The sequence below is a fragment of the Mesocricetus auratus genome, unplaced genomic scaffold, assembly GCF_017639785.1.
Source record: "Mesocricetus auratus isolate SY011 unplaced genomic scaffold, BCM_Maur_2.0 Super-Scaffold_100011, whole genome shotgun sequence".
Taxonomy (NCBI): Eukaryota; Metazoa; Chordata; class Mammalia; order Rodentia; family Cricetidae; genus Mesocricetus; species Mesocricetus auratus.
In genome coordinates, this window is record NW_024429195.1 from 48,435,253 (window position 1) to 48,454,586 (window position 19,334).

General features: G+C 39.5%; 1 protein-coding gene across 5 annotated transcripts in view; it reads left to right on the forward strand.

Moving 5' to 3' along the window:
- Mon2 (MON2 homolog, regulator of endosome-to-Golgi trafficking) overlaps positions 1–19,334 on the forward strand; it is a 68,245-nt gene that overhangs the window by 22,612 nt on the left and 26,299 nt on the right. For 3 of the 5 annotated variants that reach the window (XM_040754787.1, XM_040754789.1, XM_040754791.1), the window contains 15 exons: positions 1,028–1,222; positions 4,300–4,424; positions 4,846–4,982; positions 6,143–6,296; positions 7,865–8,091; positions 10,006–10,087; positions 10,857–11,041; positions 12,125–12,237; positions 12,903–13,007; positions 13,327–13,407; positions 13,485–13,558; positions 13,642–13,732; positions 17,267–17,368; positions 18,277–18,279; positions 18,464–18,574. In XM_040754787.1, coding sequence (XP_040610721.1) covers positions 1,028–1,222; positions 4,300–4,424; positions 4,846–4,982; positions 6,143–6,296; positions 7,865–8,091; positions 10,006–10,087; positions 10,857–11,041; positions 12,125–12,237; positions 12,903–13,007; positions 13,327–13,407; positions 13,485–13,558; positions 13,642–13,732; positions 17,267–17,368; positions 18,277–18,279; positions 18,464–18,574 — 1,785 coding nt within the window. The remainder of the gene's footprint in view (positions 1–1,027; positions 1,223–4,299; positions 4,425–4,845; positions 4,983–6,142; positions 6,297–7,864; positions 8,092–10,005; positions 10,088–10,856; positions 11,042–12,124; positions 12,238–12,902; positions 13,008–13,326; positions 13,408–13,484; positions 13,559–13,641; positions 13,733–17,266; positions 17,369–18,276; positions 18,280–18,463; positions 18,575–19,334) is intronic. The other 2 variants (XM_040754788.1, XM_040754790.1) reach the window with 1 other exon arrangement.

Consider the following 19,334-nt stretch of genomic DNA (forward strand, 5'->3'; position numbering starts at 1 on the left):
TTTGGTGTTTGTTTTATCTTTGAGAGTTTAAGATATGTTTTTCTTGGTGGTGTTTTTGTTCTTTTTTGGCAAGAGTTTTATACATGCAACCGCCTCAGTCTCCTGAGCACAAGGGTCATAGTCATGGTTTTGATTTACTGTTTTTCTGTCTGTCTTCCTGTCTTTCTTGCCCCCAACAATTTAAAATTTTATAATTAGAATAAATTTAGAAACTTATTTGTGTAGACTTCCCCAGGCCTTGAACTTAGGAAAGAAATGTGAAAGTAAGCCGTTTCTTTTGCCTTTCTTTCCCTTTTTAATGTGCTTGGGTATTTATCCCTGTGTGCGTTTGTGTACCCTGTGCATGCAGTGTCCATGGAGGCCAGAAGAGGGCGTCAGTTACAGATGGTTGTTAGTCAGTATGTGGGTGCTGGGAAACAAACCTGGGCTCAAAACCAAAAATCAGAATCAGAACCAGTGCACTTAACTGTGAAATTATCTCTCCAGCTCCCAAAATAAGACATTTCTTAACAGCACCTTCTTGAAATATTTCCATTTTGTGTTTAGTCCATTCAAGAACAGTGCACATTTCAAACCCGTGTATAAAGTATGACAAGGGCCACATGAGACCTTACTGCTGACTGATTATTGGCAATGCTCAGATTCTGGGAGGGGGGCAGTAGTCCTGTCCAGTTGTATACCCAATAGTGAGTGCCCAATCCTTAATTGATATTTTCAAACCCAGATCACACAATGGTACTAGTTTAAAAACTCTTTGGGAAACAAGAAAACAAAGAAAAGGCAATGAATATGGGAAAGGGGTTTGTAAGGAAAAGGAAGGGGGGAGCGTGGCAAAGGTGGGGGGTAATAAGAGAAGGGGGGGGAGAGTAAGCAGAGTGCATTATATACGTTCTAAAGTTGTTAGAACAAAACTTACCACCAAAATGTGCAGTGATAATTAGATTACTTACGATCATCTCATTAGTGTGACTGTGCTTCAGAAGTATTACCACAAGCTAAATGAATTCTTCTTTTCCTTTGCAAATAGCATCAGGAATTCAGTTTCCTCCTCAAAGAAAGGGTGTGCCCTCTTGTGATCAAGCTCTTTTCTCCAAACATAAAATTCAGACAAGGTTCCAGCACATCATCTTCTCCTGCACCAGTGGAAAAACCGTACTTTCCCATCTGCATGCGTTTGCTGAGAGTGGTGTCTGTTCTGATCAAGCAGTTTTACAGTCTTTTGGTAAGCGTTAATTTCCAAACATGTTTGCACATATAATTGCATGTGCTGTGTGTTAGTGTCTTGTCTCTCTGACAACTTAAAGGAGGGAAGACTCCCTTTTTACCTCAGGGTTTCCAAGGTCTTGATCCTAATTAGGCAGAAATGCCATGGTTGTGGGCGTGTCACAAAAGGCTGCTTACCTCACAGTAGCCAGGAGGCTGTGATCAGGCCTGTGACGTCAGGCCTCCCAGGAGGCTGTGATCAGGCCTGTGACGTCAGGCCTCCCAGGAGGCTGTGATCAGGCCTGTGACGTCAGGCCTCCCAGGAGGCTGTGATCAGGCCTGTGACGTCAGGCCTCCCAGGAGGCTGTGATCAGGCCTGTGACGTCAGGCCTCCCAGGAGGCTGTGATCAGGCCTGTGACGTCAGGCCTCCTCCATCTCCCTTTTATTTCGTCTGGGCTCCCAGCTTTTGTTGCATGTGTCACCCACATGCAAGTTGAACTCTCCTTCTTAGTCAGTTCTCTATGGGACCCTCACACATGTACCCAAATATGTACCCCATGAATGCCTTACGTGTCTGTTAAGTCAATCAAGTTGACAGTGGAAACTAAGCATTAGAGTGTTTTTAGAAAAAACATGTGTGTGTGTGTTAAAATACTATATATGTATGCCTCTTTTAATTGTGTATGGCAGTGAAGATACAGTGACACTAGTATAATTTGATTTTGCGTCCATGATTCATGCCAAGACATTCACTGTTTTAATGCCATTGCTTTCGTACTATCAGATCAAGTGTTAACTACATTGAAAGTTACAAATCATAATAGTATTATGAAAATATGTCTGACCTCACACACTCACACACTTGGTCTCAGGGAACTCCAACGTGTTTAACAACCACTTTGTCCCACTAGTAAGTAGCAGATCTTTCTGGGTAGCTCAGAGGTGATTGTCAGTTAGTTCTCTTTCCATACTAGAGTAAATAGAGGAAACTACCTGTAGATAAAATATAGCTGCACTTGGCTTCTTTTAATCTTCTGACCTGGGAACGTCTTTGCCTTTGGGATCACTAATAGTGTTGGCCCAGTTCCTTTTTTCTTGAAAGTGCCCTTAAGGAGTTTATAAAAATCAATTAACTTTAACCCAAAGTAACTACCATATCTCTAGTCTGACCTTGATTTTCTTTATGAATGGGTTCTTTTTTGTTTGTTTTTGTTTTTCGAGACAGGGTTTCTCTGTGGCTTTGGAGGCTGTCCTGGAACTCACTCTTGTAGACCAGGCTGGTCTCGAACTCACAGAGATCCTCCTGCCTCTGACTCCTGAGTGGCTGGGATTAAAGGTTTGTGCCACCAATGTCTGGCTTAGGAATGGGTTCTTAACTGTTTATTCAGTTTAATATTTCACCTGTTTTTGTTTTTTATTTTTTGAGGTAGGATTTCGTTTAACAACCCTGGCCATCCTGGAACTTGCTTTGTAGACCAGGCTGGCTTTGAACTCATAGAAATCCACTTGCCTCTGCCTCCCAAATGCAGGGGTTAAAGGCATGTACCACCATTGCCCAGCTCCCTTTCTCTTTGTTTTTTTTTTGAAGACAGGGTTTCTCTGTAGCTTTGGAGGCTGTCATAAACCTCACTCTAGACCAGGCTGGCCTTGAACTCGCAGAGATTCATTCAACTGTCTCTCCCTCCTGATTGCTGTGATTAAAATATTGAAGGCTACTTTATTCCTCAGTTTCTTGCCTCATTTTTGGGCATTCACAACTGAAGCATCTAGTTACTAGCTGCATGCAGCAAGAATCCATTTTGATTTAGTAATCTCAAGGTCAGTTTCATTTTCACCTTCCATAGTTCCTGCTGTTTACCTGACTAATAAGTAACAGGAGTAATCCATTTACCTTTATACTGGTTCATTTTTGTCTGTCATTCAGTTGTCATGCATGTAGGAAACAATGCATTGTAACGAGCATTCTTCCCGCCAGCCTGGTCAACCCCAGAGCCTCATCAACCCCAAATAACACACAGAGACTCTATTAATTACAAAGCTGTCAGCCAATGTCCGGGGCTTCTCATTGGCTATTTCTGTCTTAAGTATTAACCCATAACCACTTATATATATATATATATTTCTATAAGGTCTTATCTTACTTAGGACGCCAGCCTCATGTGTCTTCTCTTCCCGGGATCACATGATGACTTTCTACTCTTTACTACATTTCCCAGAATCCTCCTCAACTCCAAGTCCCACCTATCTTGTTTCCCTGTTGGCCAACAGTGCTTTATCAACCAATAAGACAAACACATACATGGAAGAATTTCCCCCATCAATGCATGGTGTGCTTTCGCCATATTACTATATAAAGAAGTTGTTAAGGATAAAGTCTACATTGGGGCTGGAGAGATGACTCAGTTTGCAGCTTCTACGTGGGAGCTCACAATTTTCTATAACTCTAATTCCAGTGGATCCGATGCACACTTCTGACTACCACAGACAGCATGCATGCATGCATGTGGTGCACAGATATACATGCAAGTAACACACTTGCATATATAAAATTAGAAAAGAAAAAGTGTGTTACTAGCAGCAGTGAGAACCTATGCTCAGTGTAGTAGCACCAGGCCCTGTGCTAAGTGCTTCACCTGCCTGTGTCTGTGTGTCCCTCAGCTGCTGCACATTTCTCATTGTGTTTCTGTTCTCTTTTGTTTTTTGAGACAGACCTTGCTGTTGTAGCCCAGGCTAGCTCCTACTCCTCCTTCCTGAGTGCTGGGATTATAGACTTGCATTATCACAACAAATTGTCCCTTTGTTTTTTAGACATCCAGTTGTATAAACATGTAGAGTATTACCGCAGGGCAGACCGCACATCTGTGAACAGTTCATAGGACTAGAGAGGCAAGAGCATGGTGTGCCATGTTTTCCAAAAGTAAGGGTTAGAGACAGCACATCTGTCTAGCAGGTCCTCAGTTAGAGAAGCTGTGTTGTTTTCAGCGAACTCCTCTCCTTCTCCATTTTATCCCAGTTACTCATAACATGATTTGACAACATTATTATCATTTCTTTTTGACTCAACCAAGTGTTTAAAAATCCTGTTCTTTTTTTAGGTAACTGAGTGTGAAATATTTCTGTCTCTTCTGGTGAAGTTTCTGGATGCAGATAAACCACAGTGGCTGCGAGCTGTTGCAGTGGAATCGATACACAGGCTCTGTGTGCAGCCTCAGTTATTAAGGTAAGGCCACAACAATGTTCTGTTAGCTGGCAAGCTCAATAACTGTGCTGAGTTGGGAAGAGCTGAGGATCTATTCATAAGTATTAGTGATGCTTATCCAAGAAAATGGTGTTTGTGTGTGACAGCACCAGGTAGACGCTGGGGAAAGAACTGGGAGAGGTCAGACACCTGGGTGACAAATGCTGACATGATTTACTAGGCAAATACAGCCAATAAGACTTTTCTTTTTGTTGTTGTTTTGTTTTGACTTGACTTGAATTCAAACCTTTGTCTCTAACCCAAGTTAGAGAAACCACTCAGGTGTGATAAATGACACTAAATATGGAACTGTAACTGCTAAGCAGTATTATTTGCTTTTAAATTGTGAATAATATAATACATTAAAGTTCTTTTCCCATAAATGTTTAAAATTACTTTGCAGGTCATTTTGTCAGTCGTATGACATGAAGCAGCATTCCACCAAGGTTTTCCGAGACATTGTGAATGCACTGGGCTCCTTTATCCAGTCTTTGTTTCTCGTCCCTCCTACTGGAAACCCTGCCATAGCCAACCAAGCTGGTAATGTTGTATTCAGATTTGTCTTCGTTTTTCCCGTCGGTTTACAGTACTCACTGTTAGGAGAGAAATCTTGTGCCTACATAAACTTAGAACACCTGAGTATATTGAGAGTAAAGATTTTTTCAATATTAAAGAATAATTTGACCCTACCACGACAAACTATTTTTTCTAATAGATTTTTCTGTCTGATATACTTTTATTTCCTCTGATTATACAAGGGCGAATGTTTTTAGTCTTCATTTTAGAAAAAGTCTTTGTTGAATTCTTTAAAAGAGTGTAGACATTTACTCTTTGGGAGGTCTTAATATCTTAATAGAAACTGACTCACATGATTTCAATTTTTTGGAAATCAGTATATAGCTTCTTGTTTCGTTTATCGTCTTTGACTATGACTTTGATATACCTGATGAATAGCCTTTTAACTCTTTATATAAGACCTCTTATGGAAGGTGAAAATAAAGTTTTAAAAATTTGTGGCTTTGTCTGTTCTTATAACTCTGTATGTGTTCATATATGTGCAGGCATAGGCTGGTGTGTGTGTGTGTGTGTGTGTGTGTAGGCCAGAGGTCAACCTTGGTTGTCATTTTCCAGAACTGTCCACCTTGTATTTTGAGACAGCCCTCTCACTGGGACCTGAGGCTCTTTGAGTAGACGGGGCTGGTGGGCCACTGGGATCTGCCTATTTCTGCCTCCTACTGCTGGGACTGCAGATGTGTATCACCAAGTCCAGGTTTTTTTTGTGTGTGTATTGGGGAGCGAACTCAGGCATATCCATCAGTTTATTCCTATTGGAGCTTCTCCTTTGAGTTGCTGGGTTTTGTTCATTTACTGTGAGGTTCAGTATAAACTAATTTCCACTGTTTGAGATTTGTATAAATCTTATGTGGTACTGGGGACAAACTTGGGTCCCCATGCTTGTGTGACAAATGCTTTGCCAATAGAGCTATCTGCCTAGGCTCTCTAGTGATTTTTATATTTAAAAAATGAAGTAATATTTTAAAGGAATAGGTGCTCTGAGTAAACGAGAATTAGAAAAGTCATTTATAGGTGTCACACTTGTTTTGATAGCACAGGGTCTTCAAGTCTGAGTTGGAATGTATTGACTTGTATTGATAATAACTAATACATTGTTGTCTTTACTATTCCTCCTTATCTGATAGGAAACAATAATGTTGGTGGCCCAGTCTCAGCACCAGCCAGCTCAGGAATGGTGGGGATTGGTGGAGGTGTTACTCTACTACCAGCATTTGAATACAGAGGAACTTGGATACCTATCCTGACTATTACAGTTCAAGGCAGTGCGAAAGCCACCTAGTGAGTAGTAGCAACATTGTTCTATAATAAATAATACCACTGAAGATGACATTTAAAATACTTCTGTCTGGATTATATTTAATGTTAATATAGTTTGGAGCTTACTTTTTTTGTCACATTCTAAGAATTTTAGTGAGTAATAAATTTTGTTTTCTTGTATTTGCAGGCTCTTAGTAGCATTTTAAAGCAAAACTATGATTTATTTACCTAAGAATTGACTCAATTGTCCAAGTAGCTTCTTAGTTAAGTAAATGGCTTGGTTTTTAGACCTTTTGGACATAGTTCTTCTAGAATTGAATTTCCTTTGGCAAATTCATCTTTGTTTAAACTAATTTCTCCAATCTATGAGGTGGAAGTCATATAGCTAAGTTTCAGGACTCTACATGTAAGAAAAATTATTTTTAATATTTAGGAAACCAGTGAGGTCTTTTTCTCCTCACGTTATTTCCAGTTATCGTGTTTTATTACAGCAGCAAGAACATACTAGAAGGGCATGCGTTTTAGGTCTCTCTCATACACAGGTTTGCAGAAGCTGCTGCTGTTCTTGCTACTGATTGTGGAGCACAGTGGTTTTAAAGGTTGCCGGAGTCATTTCACTTACTTTTAAATTGTGTTTTTGATATTGTATCTAACAAACTGTTGCATTGTATCTAACAAACTGTTGCATTGTCTATCATGAAGATGTATGTCTGCCTCTACAAGCTTTGTAATTTCTTTTCTATTTAGGTCATTGATTTATTTTGAACTAGTTTTATATACAAGAGATGGGGTCTAACATCTCTCTTTAGATGAAAATATAATTATCCCAATACCATTAATTCTTTTCAGTTGAATTATTCTTTGTATTGTTAGCTTGAGAAATAGCCATTTGGAGGGATTCAGAACCATAATTCTTCGTTTGTCCCATTTAGAACATAAGATTTATTGTCTTGCCCTCTGAACACTTTCTCCTGTCTAATAGCTCTGAATTCAACGCAGATGTCCCTCAGTGTTACTTGTACTGTTGGCTGACTGTCTCTGAGGTCACATGACATCTGGGTAGCTCACTTTTGTTTTCTCTGATGTAAAATCATCTTTCTCTTTGTAGCTCATTTTATTATTTTATCTTTTATGCACTTTATTTTAAGTAAAGAGTTTGAGAAGCATTGTAATCTGTCTTAATATATTTTATGTTAGTTTTTATATTTCTCATATCAAAAAATAGTGAAGATATAGATACATCTCAAGGTGAAGCTGTGGTAGCAGCCAGGTCTTCATTTTTGTAATCAGTTTTTTACATTAAAACGTGTGTGTACCATGTCACACATGTGGAGATTGGAGGGCAGCTTTCAGGAGTCAGTTTCCTCCTCCATCACAGGGGTCCAGGGATCAAACTCAGAATCTCAGGCGTGGCAGCAAGCGTCTTTTATCCACTGTGTCCTCTCTCCAGCCCTTCTAATCAGTTTAAGATACTTCAGAGGGACCCTTCTTTGAATGAGACAAGCTCCTGTCTACAAATTATGGAAATAGCTTCCTATGTTTTCTTTCCTTTATCTTCTCATTAGTGCCTTAATTTTTCATGATTTCAGCCTAGAGATGCTGGACAAGGTTGAACCCCCAACTATACCAGAGGGCTATGCCATGTCTGTAGCGTTCCACTGTCTATTGGATCTTGTCCGTGGAATCACCACCATGATAGAAGGAGAGTTAGGAGAGGTTGAAACCGAGTGTCCTACAGTCACTGAAGGATCAAACTCACAGTCATCAGAACAGCACGACGAGCAGTCAGTGTCAGATCAGGTGGAGAAGGAGACAGGTATGCCATGATTCTCTGTCACTGATGCCTTTCAATAGTCTGAAATGCTCTTGTGTTAGCATTTACCCTTGTTTCCCAGTTATTAACACTGTATCATGTTGATCTTACCTTTCTCCTTACTTGAATATGTATCACTATCTTTTTTTTCTGAACTATTTGAGATTTTTCTAGAGAGGATGTCCCACTACCCTTTAATGGTTAGATGTGTATTTCTAAAACTGACTATAGCCTTCCCTGTTGTGACGTAGTTACCAGCAGAAATTAGGGTCAATCCAATATTTCATCTAAGCCCAGATCTTTTTCAGATTTTTCCAGTTGTCCCAGTGGTTTTCCTTGTAGTCCCTTGTTTGTTGAACTTATTGCTGTATATGGATGTTTTCCTGCAATGTAGGACACAGTTCTTCAGGTTTTGTTTTATATGACCTTGACATTTTTAGAAGGCTATATCCCAAATTGGTTTATTTATTTCTAAGATTAGCTCAGGGCAATTACTATGTTTAATTTAGCTGCTGATTTGATTTATTAATATGTGAGGAAGCAAAAATATCAGTTTGTGTCATTTTTGGAGATGCTCACTTTTGAATAAAACTGGATTTCTATTGACTCCAAGGAATTGTCACCCATGGCCATCATGTTTGGTGTGAGACTTTGAAGCTGGGCCGTGTTCTGACATTTCCCATTCTCTCTTGGTACCCTTACAGTTTAACCCGACATGTGGTTTGTCCAACCCAGGTGTCAGTCAGCTTTTCAAGGAGCCCTGGCAGATAATATTAAGACTGACACGGTTACTAGGCGTGCTTCTTGCCACTTGGCGAAGGGGCACACATACTTCAAGTCTGGATTTGAAAATATTTGCTCCTTATACTAAAAACATCACCCCAGCTTCTCTAGTCCTCATTCATTTCACGAGGTCAATTTTAACTTTACATATTTGTATATCCCATCTCCAACAGTGAGGTACCCTGTAAACAGAGGCAGCGCTTTCCTTTTGTCCCAGTCCCAAATAAACACACAAAAGCTTATATTAATTAACAAAATATTTGGCCTATCATCAGGCTCATTACTAACTAGCTCCTACAGTTAAATTAACCCATTTTTATTCATCTGTGTATTACCATGTAGTTTATGGCTTTAACTGTCCTCTACCATCTTACTTCCCCAGCCGCTGATTGCATCTCTCTTCCCCCCCTCTCCTTCTCTTCCCCCCCTTTCTGTATCTCCATTGTCTTTCCTGCCTACCTTCTTCTTGGCTATAGACCAATTCAGCTTTATTATCAACCAATGAGAGGATACATATTCACAGTACAGAAGGCCTATCCCACAGCAGTGCCCAGTGCCATTTGGTTCATGTGTTTATCTACTTGTTGATTCTCAGAAGATACAACAGTATTCTAGCTGAGCAAATGTTTTAGATGGTAGTCTGCACTAGTTTCCAGTTAATCACACAGGCGGACAATGTGGCCTTTTGAAGGGTTAAGGAGCAGAAGTGGCATTGTGTATTTTTATAACGGTATTAGTTGGGTTGGAGAGATGACTCAGGAGTTAAGAGCACTGACTGCTCTTACAGAGTTCAATTCTCAGTAACCACATAGTGGCTCACAACCATCTGTAATGAGATCTGGTGCCCTCTTCTGGCCTGCAGTGATACATGCAGGCAGAACACTAAACTTAATAAATAAAGCTTTAAAAAAGGTTCTAGTTAACTGAGATATAATACATGTTTTAAAACAACTTAACTTTAAGACTTTTTATTATGAAGCTATCACAACTTTTACTACATGTTCATTATTTGGGTATTTTAAATATTAGTGTTTGATGTCTAATAATTGAGTTGTTACTAGAATATTTGAATTTTATAGATTACAGTTCATTGTAGCAGGTGTAACATGATTAAGTGTTGTGTTTCCTTTGAAGTTAGTAGAGCCGTTTGGGAAGAGATGGTGAGCGCTTGCTGGTGTGGTCTTCTTGCTGCCCTCTCACTCCTTCTAGATGCCAGGTATTAAGTCTTTGTAAGTTTTATATTATGTCATTGCACTTAAAACCAACACTAAATTTGTTTCCATTTGTTCGAAGAACTTATGTCCTACCTGTAGTTTTCTGTATGTTTAGAACTTTGTTGCTCATTTTTAATTTCACATCCAGTATTATAATTCATGTGCACACTGTCATGATGTAATTAGAGTGATTAACATTGACATCACCTTAGCATTTCTTTAAGAACGTTGCTCTTTGTCACTCCCTCCTGGAGCCCATGTGTGCTTGAACTCCCGCTGAAATTGTCACAATGCTTTAATCAAAAATGCATTTCAAATTAAGGAACACTTGTATCCTGTCACACCTCACCACTGCTTCTGCAGTGGTGATAATTTTCTGGATGTTTCTCCTCAGCATTAACTGATTTTAAGGTGTTTGATACCAAGTGTGGTGGTGGTTCATGCCTGTAATCTCTGTACTCAGAAGGCTGAGGAAGGTGAATTGCAGTGAGTTTGAGACCAACTTGGACTACACACCCTGTCTAAAAACAAATGCTTGATATTTGCAGTTTAATCTTTAAGTTCCTGGTGTTTTTTCCAACTATGTATGTGCATTCCAGTATATAGTTTTGGTTTTTTTTTTAGATATTAGATTAATTGGTTAAAGTTCCATCCTAAATAGATCGGTTTTAGCTTTTCTTGAAACCTCATGGAATATGTACGCCCACATCTTGTTTTAAAGTGTAACTTAAAATAAATTAATCAGATAAACAAAATGCCTTATCTTTTCAGCACAGATGAGGCTGCCACTGAGAATATTTTGAAAGCTGAACTGACTATGGCTGCTCTGTGTGGAAGACTGGGCCTCGTGACATCAAGGGATGCTTTCATCACCGCAATCTGCAAAGGGTCCTTGCCTCCGCATTATGCTCTGACCGTGCTCAACGCCACCACCGCAGCTACACTTTGCAATAAATGTGAGGTTAAAGGGCACAGCTTTCTCTCTGCCTAGTGGATGATAGCACGGAGAAAGGATGACAGGCACTCTGAGTCCAGGCCTCTGCTGTCTATGCACTGCTTGTGTTACCTCCAGGCAGATACTCTCCTGCCTTTCCGTTCTATCCACCTCTTTAAAACAGTTCTTCCTACCCCGCCTCCTTGAAGGGCTTCTCTGTGTGACAGTGCTGGCTGGCTGTCCTGGAACTCTCTGTAGACCAGGCTGGCCTCGACCTCAGAGATCCTCCTGCCTCTGCCTCTGCCTCTGCCTCCTGAGTGCTGGGACAACAGGTGTGTGCCACCACCATCAGGCTCAAACAGTTCTTTCATCTCTTTAAAAGTGAAGAGAGAAGATGGGACTTACCATCATTGGACCTCCTTGTTTCTCTTCCTAGTATAGCCACATAGCGGACATCTCTTTTCTGCTCTTCCCTGAAAAAGGTGGAGAGAGGAAGAATCTAGTGATAGTGATTTTAAGTAATAATTATGCAGATAAAGTATTATAATTCTGGCGTTCCTTTACAAACTATAATACCTTGTTGAAATGATGATTGCTGTTTTTCTATTTGGCCTAGTAGACCTTAAATTTACATTCAAAAACTTATTTTCTTGGAAAACACTATTATTTTTTGCATTTTATTGCATTTAGTGTGAGAGAGAGACAGAGAGAGAGAGAGAGAGAGACAGAGACACACAGAGAGAGACAGAGAAAAAGAGGGAGAGAAAAAGTGTGTGTGTGTGTATTTCAATGTAACACTCAGATTTCACACTCAAAATGCATTTGCCTCTAACTAGAAAAGTATATATAGATATATGTTTAAAATACTTTTTATGTCCTAATTCTGTTTTGCTTATAAATGAGTTATTTTAACAATTTATATAGAAAATTACTTCATATTTGCTTCTTTTGGTGTTTGCACCTTATAGGTTTTCAGTTGTTTGCATGTATCTGGATGAATAGTACTGCCATTTAATTGTTGCTATTGAACTTTATTTTACAATACAACATTACCCTGAGAGAACTGAAGCAGTGTCTTACATACAGGCTTTCCTTTGTATTCTAGCATATTCTATCCAGGGCCACAGTGTCATGATGATAAGTCCGTCCAGTGAGTCCCACCAGCAAGTTGTGGCAGTGGGTCAGCCCCTGGCAGTCCAGCCTCAAGGAACAGTAATGGTAATGCAACTAGGATGCTGGGATTAATTTGGTTACCAATGAATGACTAGTGACACTTGTTGTGCTCTTTTTTTTTTTTTTTTTTTTTACTTCTCAAATGTTATTACTTACTTAGTTTCTTTTACCTAGAGGATGTTTCAGAACAAACTTGTTGACATTATCATAATCAGTGTAATAATACAACTTCTTTTATGTGGTGTGCATTCACTGTGTGTGTGTGTGTCTCGGCACTTTGTGTAGGCCAGTGAGTGTGTACATGTGTGTAGAATCCAGAGATCATCATCTGCTGTCTTCCTCTGCTGCCCCACATGGCCTACTGATGCAGGGTTTCTAACTCTTGAATGAGGAACTCTTCTGCTAGTCTAGGTTGCCCTGTCTCCACCCCCCCAATGGCTGGGGTTACAGACAAGTCACCATGTCCTCCTAAAATGTATGTGGGCTATGGGAATCTGAACTCCAGCCCTCACACTTACATGGTATACGTCTTACTCAATGAACCACCTGCCCAGCTCTAGTAACACAACTTTTAATTAAGCAAGTTTGTGTTTTATAGAACCATCCAAACTTACTTAAGAAGATGTGTGAGTGCATTCTTGCTGACTTGTAAGCTTGTGATTTGTAAGACTCTACAACAGCAGCTGCCAATCTGTTTCTTTCCACCGCAGCTAACTTCCAAAAACATCCAGTGCATGAGGACACTACTTAACTTGGCTCACTGTCACGGTGCTGTGCTCGGAACATCGTGGCAACTCGTGCTGGCAACTCTGCAGGTATGTTGTAGCATCAGATTCTAGATTTATGACTGCTAGCAATGAAACAATGCCTGTTGGTCCTTTAGGCAGGCCTAATAAATAGTATGAAAAAAGAGATGATGAGAAGGAGTAAAACAAGTGGCTTCTATTTTAGGACTACTTATAATACCCTAAATTCTACTACTTCAGCATGCTATAATTATTTTATATGAATGGTGCCAATTATTTTCATTTTAGTTATAAGAAATGACTGATTGTAATTTTTATTGCTAGATATTACCACTGATTTTATTAGGTTTTTTTTTTTGTAGTTTTATAACTTTGTTTTAATTCTCAGCATCTTGTGTGGATTCTGGGACTAAAGCCGAGTGGTGGTGGTGCCTTGAAGCCGGGAAGAGCTGTAGAAGGACCCAGTACAGTAAGTGACAGTCCTTCCTGTCCAGTGGGCACTTCTTAAAATGTCACACTTTACAGTTGACTTCATCCTTCCTTTAGGTTCTGACAACAGCAGTGATGACAGATTTGCCAGTGATTTCCAACATACTCTCAAGACTCTTTGAAAGCTCACAGTAAGTCTGTGTTTTAAATTGACAGCCACATTGTTCTTAGCTGTATATTTGAGATGAAATTGTCTTTTTCATTTTCATTTTAGGTATCTTGATGACGTATCTTTGCATCATTTAATAAATGCACTTTGTTCCTTATCTCTAGAAGCAATGGATATGGCCTATGGAAATAACAAGGTGTGGTAATTTACATTTCTCTTTAGTTATTCAAGGTGTCTAAGTGGCCTTAGTGTTTGACTGGCAACAGTGAATTGTCAGTGTTTACCATTTGTAGGAGGAGGAATAAAGAGGGCGTGATGTAGCTCGGGATTTGTCTAAGTGTGCGGTGCAATTTAAAATTATGTCCCTTTTTTTCTTGTGCTGAATATTCTTAACATTCTATAAATAATATAACAGTTCTTATAACTAGCTTTCATAAAATATGTTGATAGTATTTATTTGTATTTGACATTTATGATTTGGATGATGCAAGATCATAGTTAGGGAAAGTGTGTGGCAGATTTGGGTGACTGTGCTGTGCTGCCTTCATTGGATGGAAAGTTAGAGGCTCATTGTGTCCTTCTGACTGCAGTGATTCTCCTCACTTGCAATTAACCCTTTTCACTGTCTGTTAACTGAGTAAGTAGACTAGGACTCTGTCTCCCTCATCAGGTAAGTGTAGAACAGTACTTCTGATAAGAACATCCCTGTCTATACTCAAAATATTTTCTCTAACATTTGTCAAGCACAGGGAAATTTGAACATAATCACATTTTAGAAATGATTATTTTAAATGAACTGTGTTTGAGGCTACTGGCATTTAGTAATAAAGTACTTGCCTACACTGTAGGAGGCCTTGGCTTCCATCACCACAAAAATAAATACAGAAAAAGTGAATTGGAAAACAAGAAATTTTACCTGAGAGAGTGACTCACAGTGCTTGTCTATTGGGCGTGTGACTCAGTGCTTGTCTAATGGGTGTGTGGTCCTAGCACTGTAAAAACAGGATGGAGTCCTTTATACGCCTTAAAAATTGTGTGTGTGTGTGTGTGTGTGTGTGTGTGTGTGTGTGTGTGTGTGTGTGTGTGTTCAGGTGCCCTTGGAGGTCAGAAGGCATTAGATCCCCTGGTTTATCAGGTGTGAACCACCAGTGTGGGTTCTAGGACCTGAACTCTAGTCCTTTGCAGGAGCAGCCAGACATCTCTCCAGCCACTTTTCTGCATTTAAAGATATGTAGAGAGATCACTTCCAAATATATATGAAGACAATTCAGCTTTTAAATAATAGCTGTATGTTGTCTCCAAAGTTGTTAATTATCTGTGCTCTGTGGCTTGTCATCATGGTTTATGTGACTCTTCTGGTCTCTTCCTGGAGCTGAATAGTAGCTCAGTTGGTAGAGTGCTGGCCTTGTGTACATGAGACCCCGGACTCAATCTTTGGCATCACATAAAAGCAGATACTGGCAATGCACACCTATAATCCTGTACTTTGGGCAATGCAGGCCCCAAGATCAGAAGCTCAAGGTCATAGTTAACTCTTTATGAAGTCCACGCCAGCCTGGACTACACGAGACACCATAAAACAAGCAAGCAACTGTTCTCACTAGGTACTAGAGAGGTACTCAGAGGTTAAGAGCACTGGCTGCTCTTCCAGAGGGCCCAGATTTGTTTCCTAGCACCCATGTGGCGCTCACAGCCACCTTAACTCCATATGGGATCAAAACTCACTTTTCTAGCCTTCCTTGGGCATTGCATTCACATGGTGAACAGATATATATGCAGGCAAAGTACCCATATACATACAAAAATAGAAATAAAGAAAACAAACATTCTTACTGGAGTATGGTTTTATGTTTCATATATCTAGTTAATTATATGAACACTCAGGTGTTTGAAAATATGTATTATTATTTGTTTCAAATCCAGGCAAGAATAACATTAAATGCAATAGTAAACTAATCAGTTTATTGATATCTCAAAAAATGTTACATTTTGAGATTAAATCTCAATACAAAACTATAATATCTTAATAGACTACTAAATGAAATACAATTTACAAAGCACTGTCAGTTTACTTGTATCCATTTGATAGACACAGCATGCTTATTTACATGTATGATATTTGACTATGAGATAAAAAGAAGAGATTTCTAGTTTAGAAGTGAGTTGGTGACTATGGAATGAAAACGTTTTATAAAATTTTTAAGTCAGAGTCCTGGGTTCTGTTCCCAGCACAAAGTAATGTTCAAGTATAAATATTATAAAATATAAATGATGATATGATAGACTTTAGAATGTTCTCCATGGACAAGATGTTTTTGTTCCCTTTTCTGCTGGACTATGTCCCTAGTCTTTCTTCCCAGTGGGTTTGGTAGAGTTCTTGGAAGCTGCAAATCCTTTGTTTTGTTTTTTGAGACAGGGTTTCTCTGTATAACAGCCCTTGTTGTCCTGGAACTCACTCTGTAGACCGGATTGGCCTTGAACTCACAGAGATCCATCTGCCTCTCCCTCCTGAGTGCTGGGATTAAAGGTGTGCACCACCACTGCCTGGCAAGAATCCTCAGATCTTAAGGATGCTTACTACTCAGAATGAAGTGCATCAGTTTAAGTGGCAAGGCAGACTGATTTATAAAAGGCCAGTTTCATGTATAATATAAATGACCATGTTTTTGTTTTTGTTTTGTTGCTGTTTTTTGTTTTGTTTTGTTTTTTGTTTTTTTGAGACATGTTTCTCTGTGGCTTTGGAGGCTATCTTGGAACTAGCTCTTGTAGACCAGGCTGGTCTCAAACCCACAGAGATCCGTGTGCCTCTGCATCCTGAGTGGTGGGATTAAAGACGTGTGCCACCACTGCCCGGCTGTTTTTGCTTTTTTTTTGAGATTTATGTTTCATCTTGTATTTGAAGGACAAATCTAAACCTAAATTTTTTTAAGTTTCATATTCTTACATGATTAATTTATTGCAGTATTTGAGTAGAATATAAAACTCGTGGAACTTTAATTAAAGCTTTTTGAAAGAAACCTTCAGGTGTGAATCCAGTACATCTAAATGTTCTTTTAATTGTGTGTACCCCGTTTCATGAAGAGGAAGGAGACTACTCCTAGAGAGTTGTCCCTTGGGGAGACTGACTTTTACCATGTGCCTTCTGACAAGATCTAGTTTATATACTATTATCTCCATTTCACACATTAAAAACTTCAGTAGATACTGTACTCTGCATAAGTTATGTAGCTGTTCAGTGGCCTAATCAAGATGCATTTAAAACTTTGTCGATGTCAGTCTTAATCTTCTGCTGTATTTCTCCATTAACATAAATTTTCTACCATATATCTTAGGGTGCCTATAGGCTAGCTCATGACACAATTGTCTTAAAATCCCAGTGTAACTTAATTTACAGCTTCTATTAGGGAAGGAGGAGACACTGTGAAACATTTTCATGTTGCAAATGTTTTCAGTACCATAAAATATTAGTATAGAATTTTTTTAATTGGATTTGTAGGTCTTTAAGATCTGTAACTTATTCACACTTTGTTCCAATATAATTTTGGAGTAACTTTAGTAGCTGTTTCAGGGTGGCAAAAGTCTTGTCTTATGATAATAGGTTCTATTATATACTGCTAACTTTACATATATAGACTAATCATAATTTAACCATAATAACATTCTATTTTATTCACAGTAAGATCTCAGAATTCTCTTTCGCATATCAAAATATAATATGTTTCCTCCTTAGGAACCATCTCTTTTTGCTGTTGCCAAACTATTAGAAACTGGTCTGGTTAATATGCACAGAATAGAAATTTTATGGAGACCTCTAACTGGCCATCTACTTGAGGTGAACAGTCTTTCTTAAATACTATATATTTTTACTGATAAAGGCATGTACATTGAGCTTATGATTCAATATAGTGACAAAATGACTTTCCCCTCCTCTTGACCCTTGTATTTTAAGGACTGTAGTTGTATAGTAATGAGCTTGAGGAAAGGTTTACCAAATAAAAATGGGTAAAATTTTAATCTGTGAAATAGCAAAGATATCAGCTATCTGCTAGGAACTGTTTCCTTTGATCAGTCTCTTGATTCACCTCAATTTCAGGTATTTTTCAATTTTGAGCAGTTTGGGATGAGAGTGAGTTGTTCACAAGTTTGCAGCAGTAGAGGTATCGTGAGAGAAAAGAATCTGTTTTGCTGCCACTGAATCATAGATAGTGAGAGAATTTTATCTAGATACATCTGTTCTTCAGCTTGGTCCCTTGATAAAGTAGCTGGTATTTACCTCCAGCTGCTTCTGTTGGTCCGTATGTTTGTGTGTAGTTTGGGGACCATAGTCATTTAATGTCATTTTTAGAAACCTGAGAAAGAACTGTTCTTCCTAAAATTTTACCCATTTTATTGGCATTACATTTATTAATAAAGGATATGTGCAGCTTTCTCTGTGATTAAACCGTCTTGTCAGATGAGATTGGGCTCAAGATAGTGTGCCATAAACTGGACTGTGATGTATCAAATGTTGAAGCCCTGGGTTCATTTCCTAGCTCCAGGCAGGGGGGTGGGGGACTGGGGGGGGTGGGGGGCAGCAACAGCTATAGTAACAACAACCCCTTAAGGTAAGCTTGCTTCTGTTTCCTCTGGTGACATATATATTCCTCCAATCATGGAACCCTTCCTTTCTTGTGACTGGTTCCAGTTTCATCTTTTGTCTTTTGTCTTTTTCTCTATTGCCTCCCCCTTGCCTTTATTCAGAAGGTAAGCTTCCAGAAAGTTTTCTCTTACTCTTTACTAAATGTATATTTTTAAGTTGTAAAAAACAAAAACAAAAACCCAAAAGCTGTAATACAGTATTGTTTTCTCTGTCCTCAGGTTAATGCATGTTTCTTACCTTATGTTTACAATTAAATATAGTAATTTTACTGAACACGTGTTTCTTCAGGTGTGCCAGCATCCAAACTCTCGAATGAGGGAATGGGGAGCAGAAGCCCTGACATCCCTCATTAAAGCAGGGCTGACATTTAACCACGAGCCGCCACTCTCCCAGAACCAGGTAAAAAGAGCACTTGGCCATCACTCACAGGTGGAGTTTCATGTCAGTATCATCTCATGGTACCCTAGTATAGATCTTCTTTTCTATCAGTGCCATCTCATGATGCTCTAGTATAAATCTTTTCATGTCAGTGTTGTTTCATGATACCATAGTATAAATCTTTTGTGAGACAGGGTCTTACGTACCCAGGCTGGCCTTCCTTTACAGCAAGGATGACCTTGATTTCTTGGGCTTCCTGTCCTCACCTCCCAAGTCCTGGGATCTTATGGAGTATGCCACCAAGCCAGTATCTAAAACAGAATCCCTTAGCAATCAAGATTCTATTTTACTTGTAGGCTGTGGACTGCTTATTAATGCTAACAGTTTTAGGATGGGCTTCATAGAAACATTTCAGTGGTGCTGAACGGAGTGCACAAATCCCCTGGCGTTGTCCTCTGGTCTGCAGGCTGCCCTCTTCAGGCGGCACTGAGGTTTCTGTCTAGGGCCTCCTCTGCTATCTAATCCTGGCCATCTATGACCCGTTTCTCTCACTACTCTCACACTGGCTTTTGGGTGTAAGAGAGAGGGGGGGGAGGGGGGAGGGGAGAGGGAGGGAGGGAGGGAGGGAGGGAGGGAGTGTGTGTGTGTGTGTGTGCTCCTGTGTGTCAGTCGCAGAGGCCAGTAGTGGCCACTGGATGTCTTTCTCTAGCACTGTTCAATTTTGAGACAGTTCAGTAAGTCTGGAGCTTTCCATGGCAGCCGCCCTGCCCTATCCACCCCA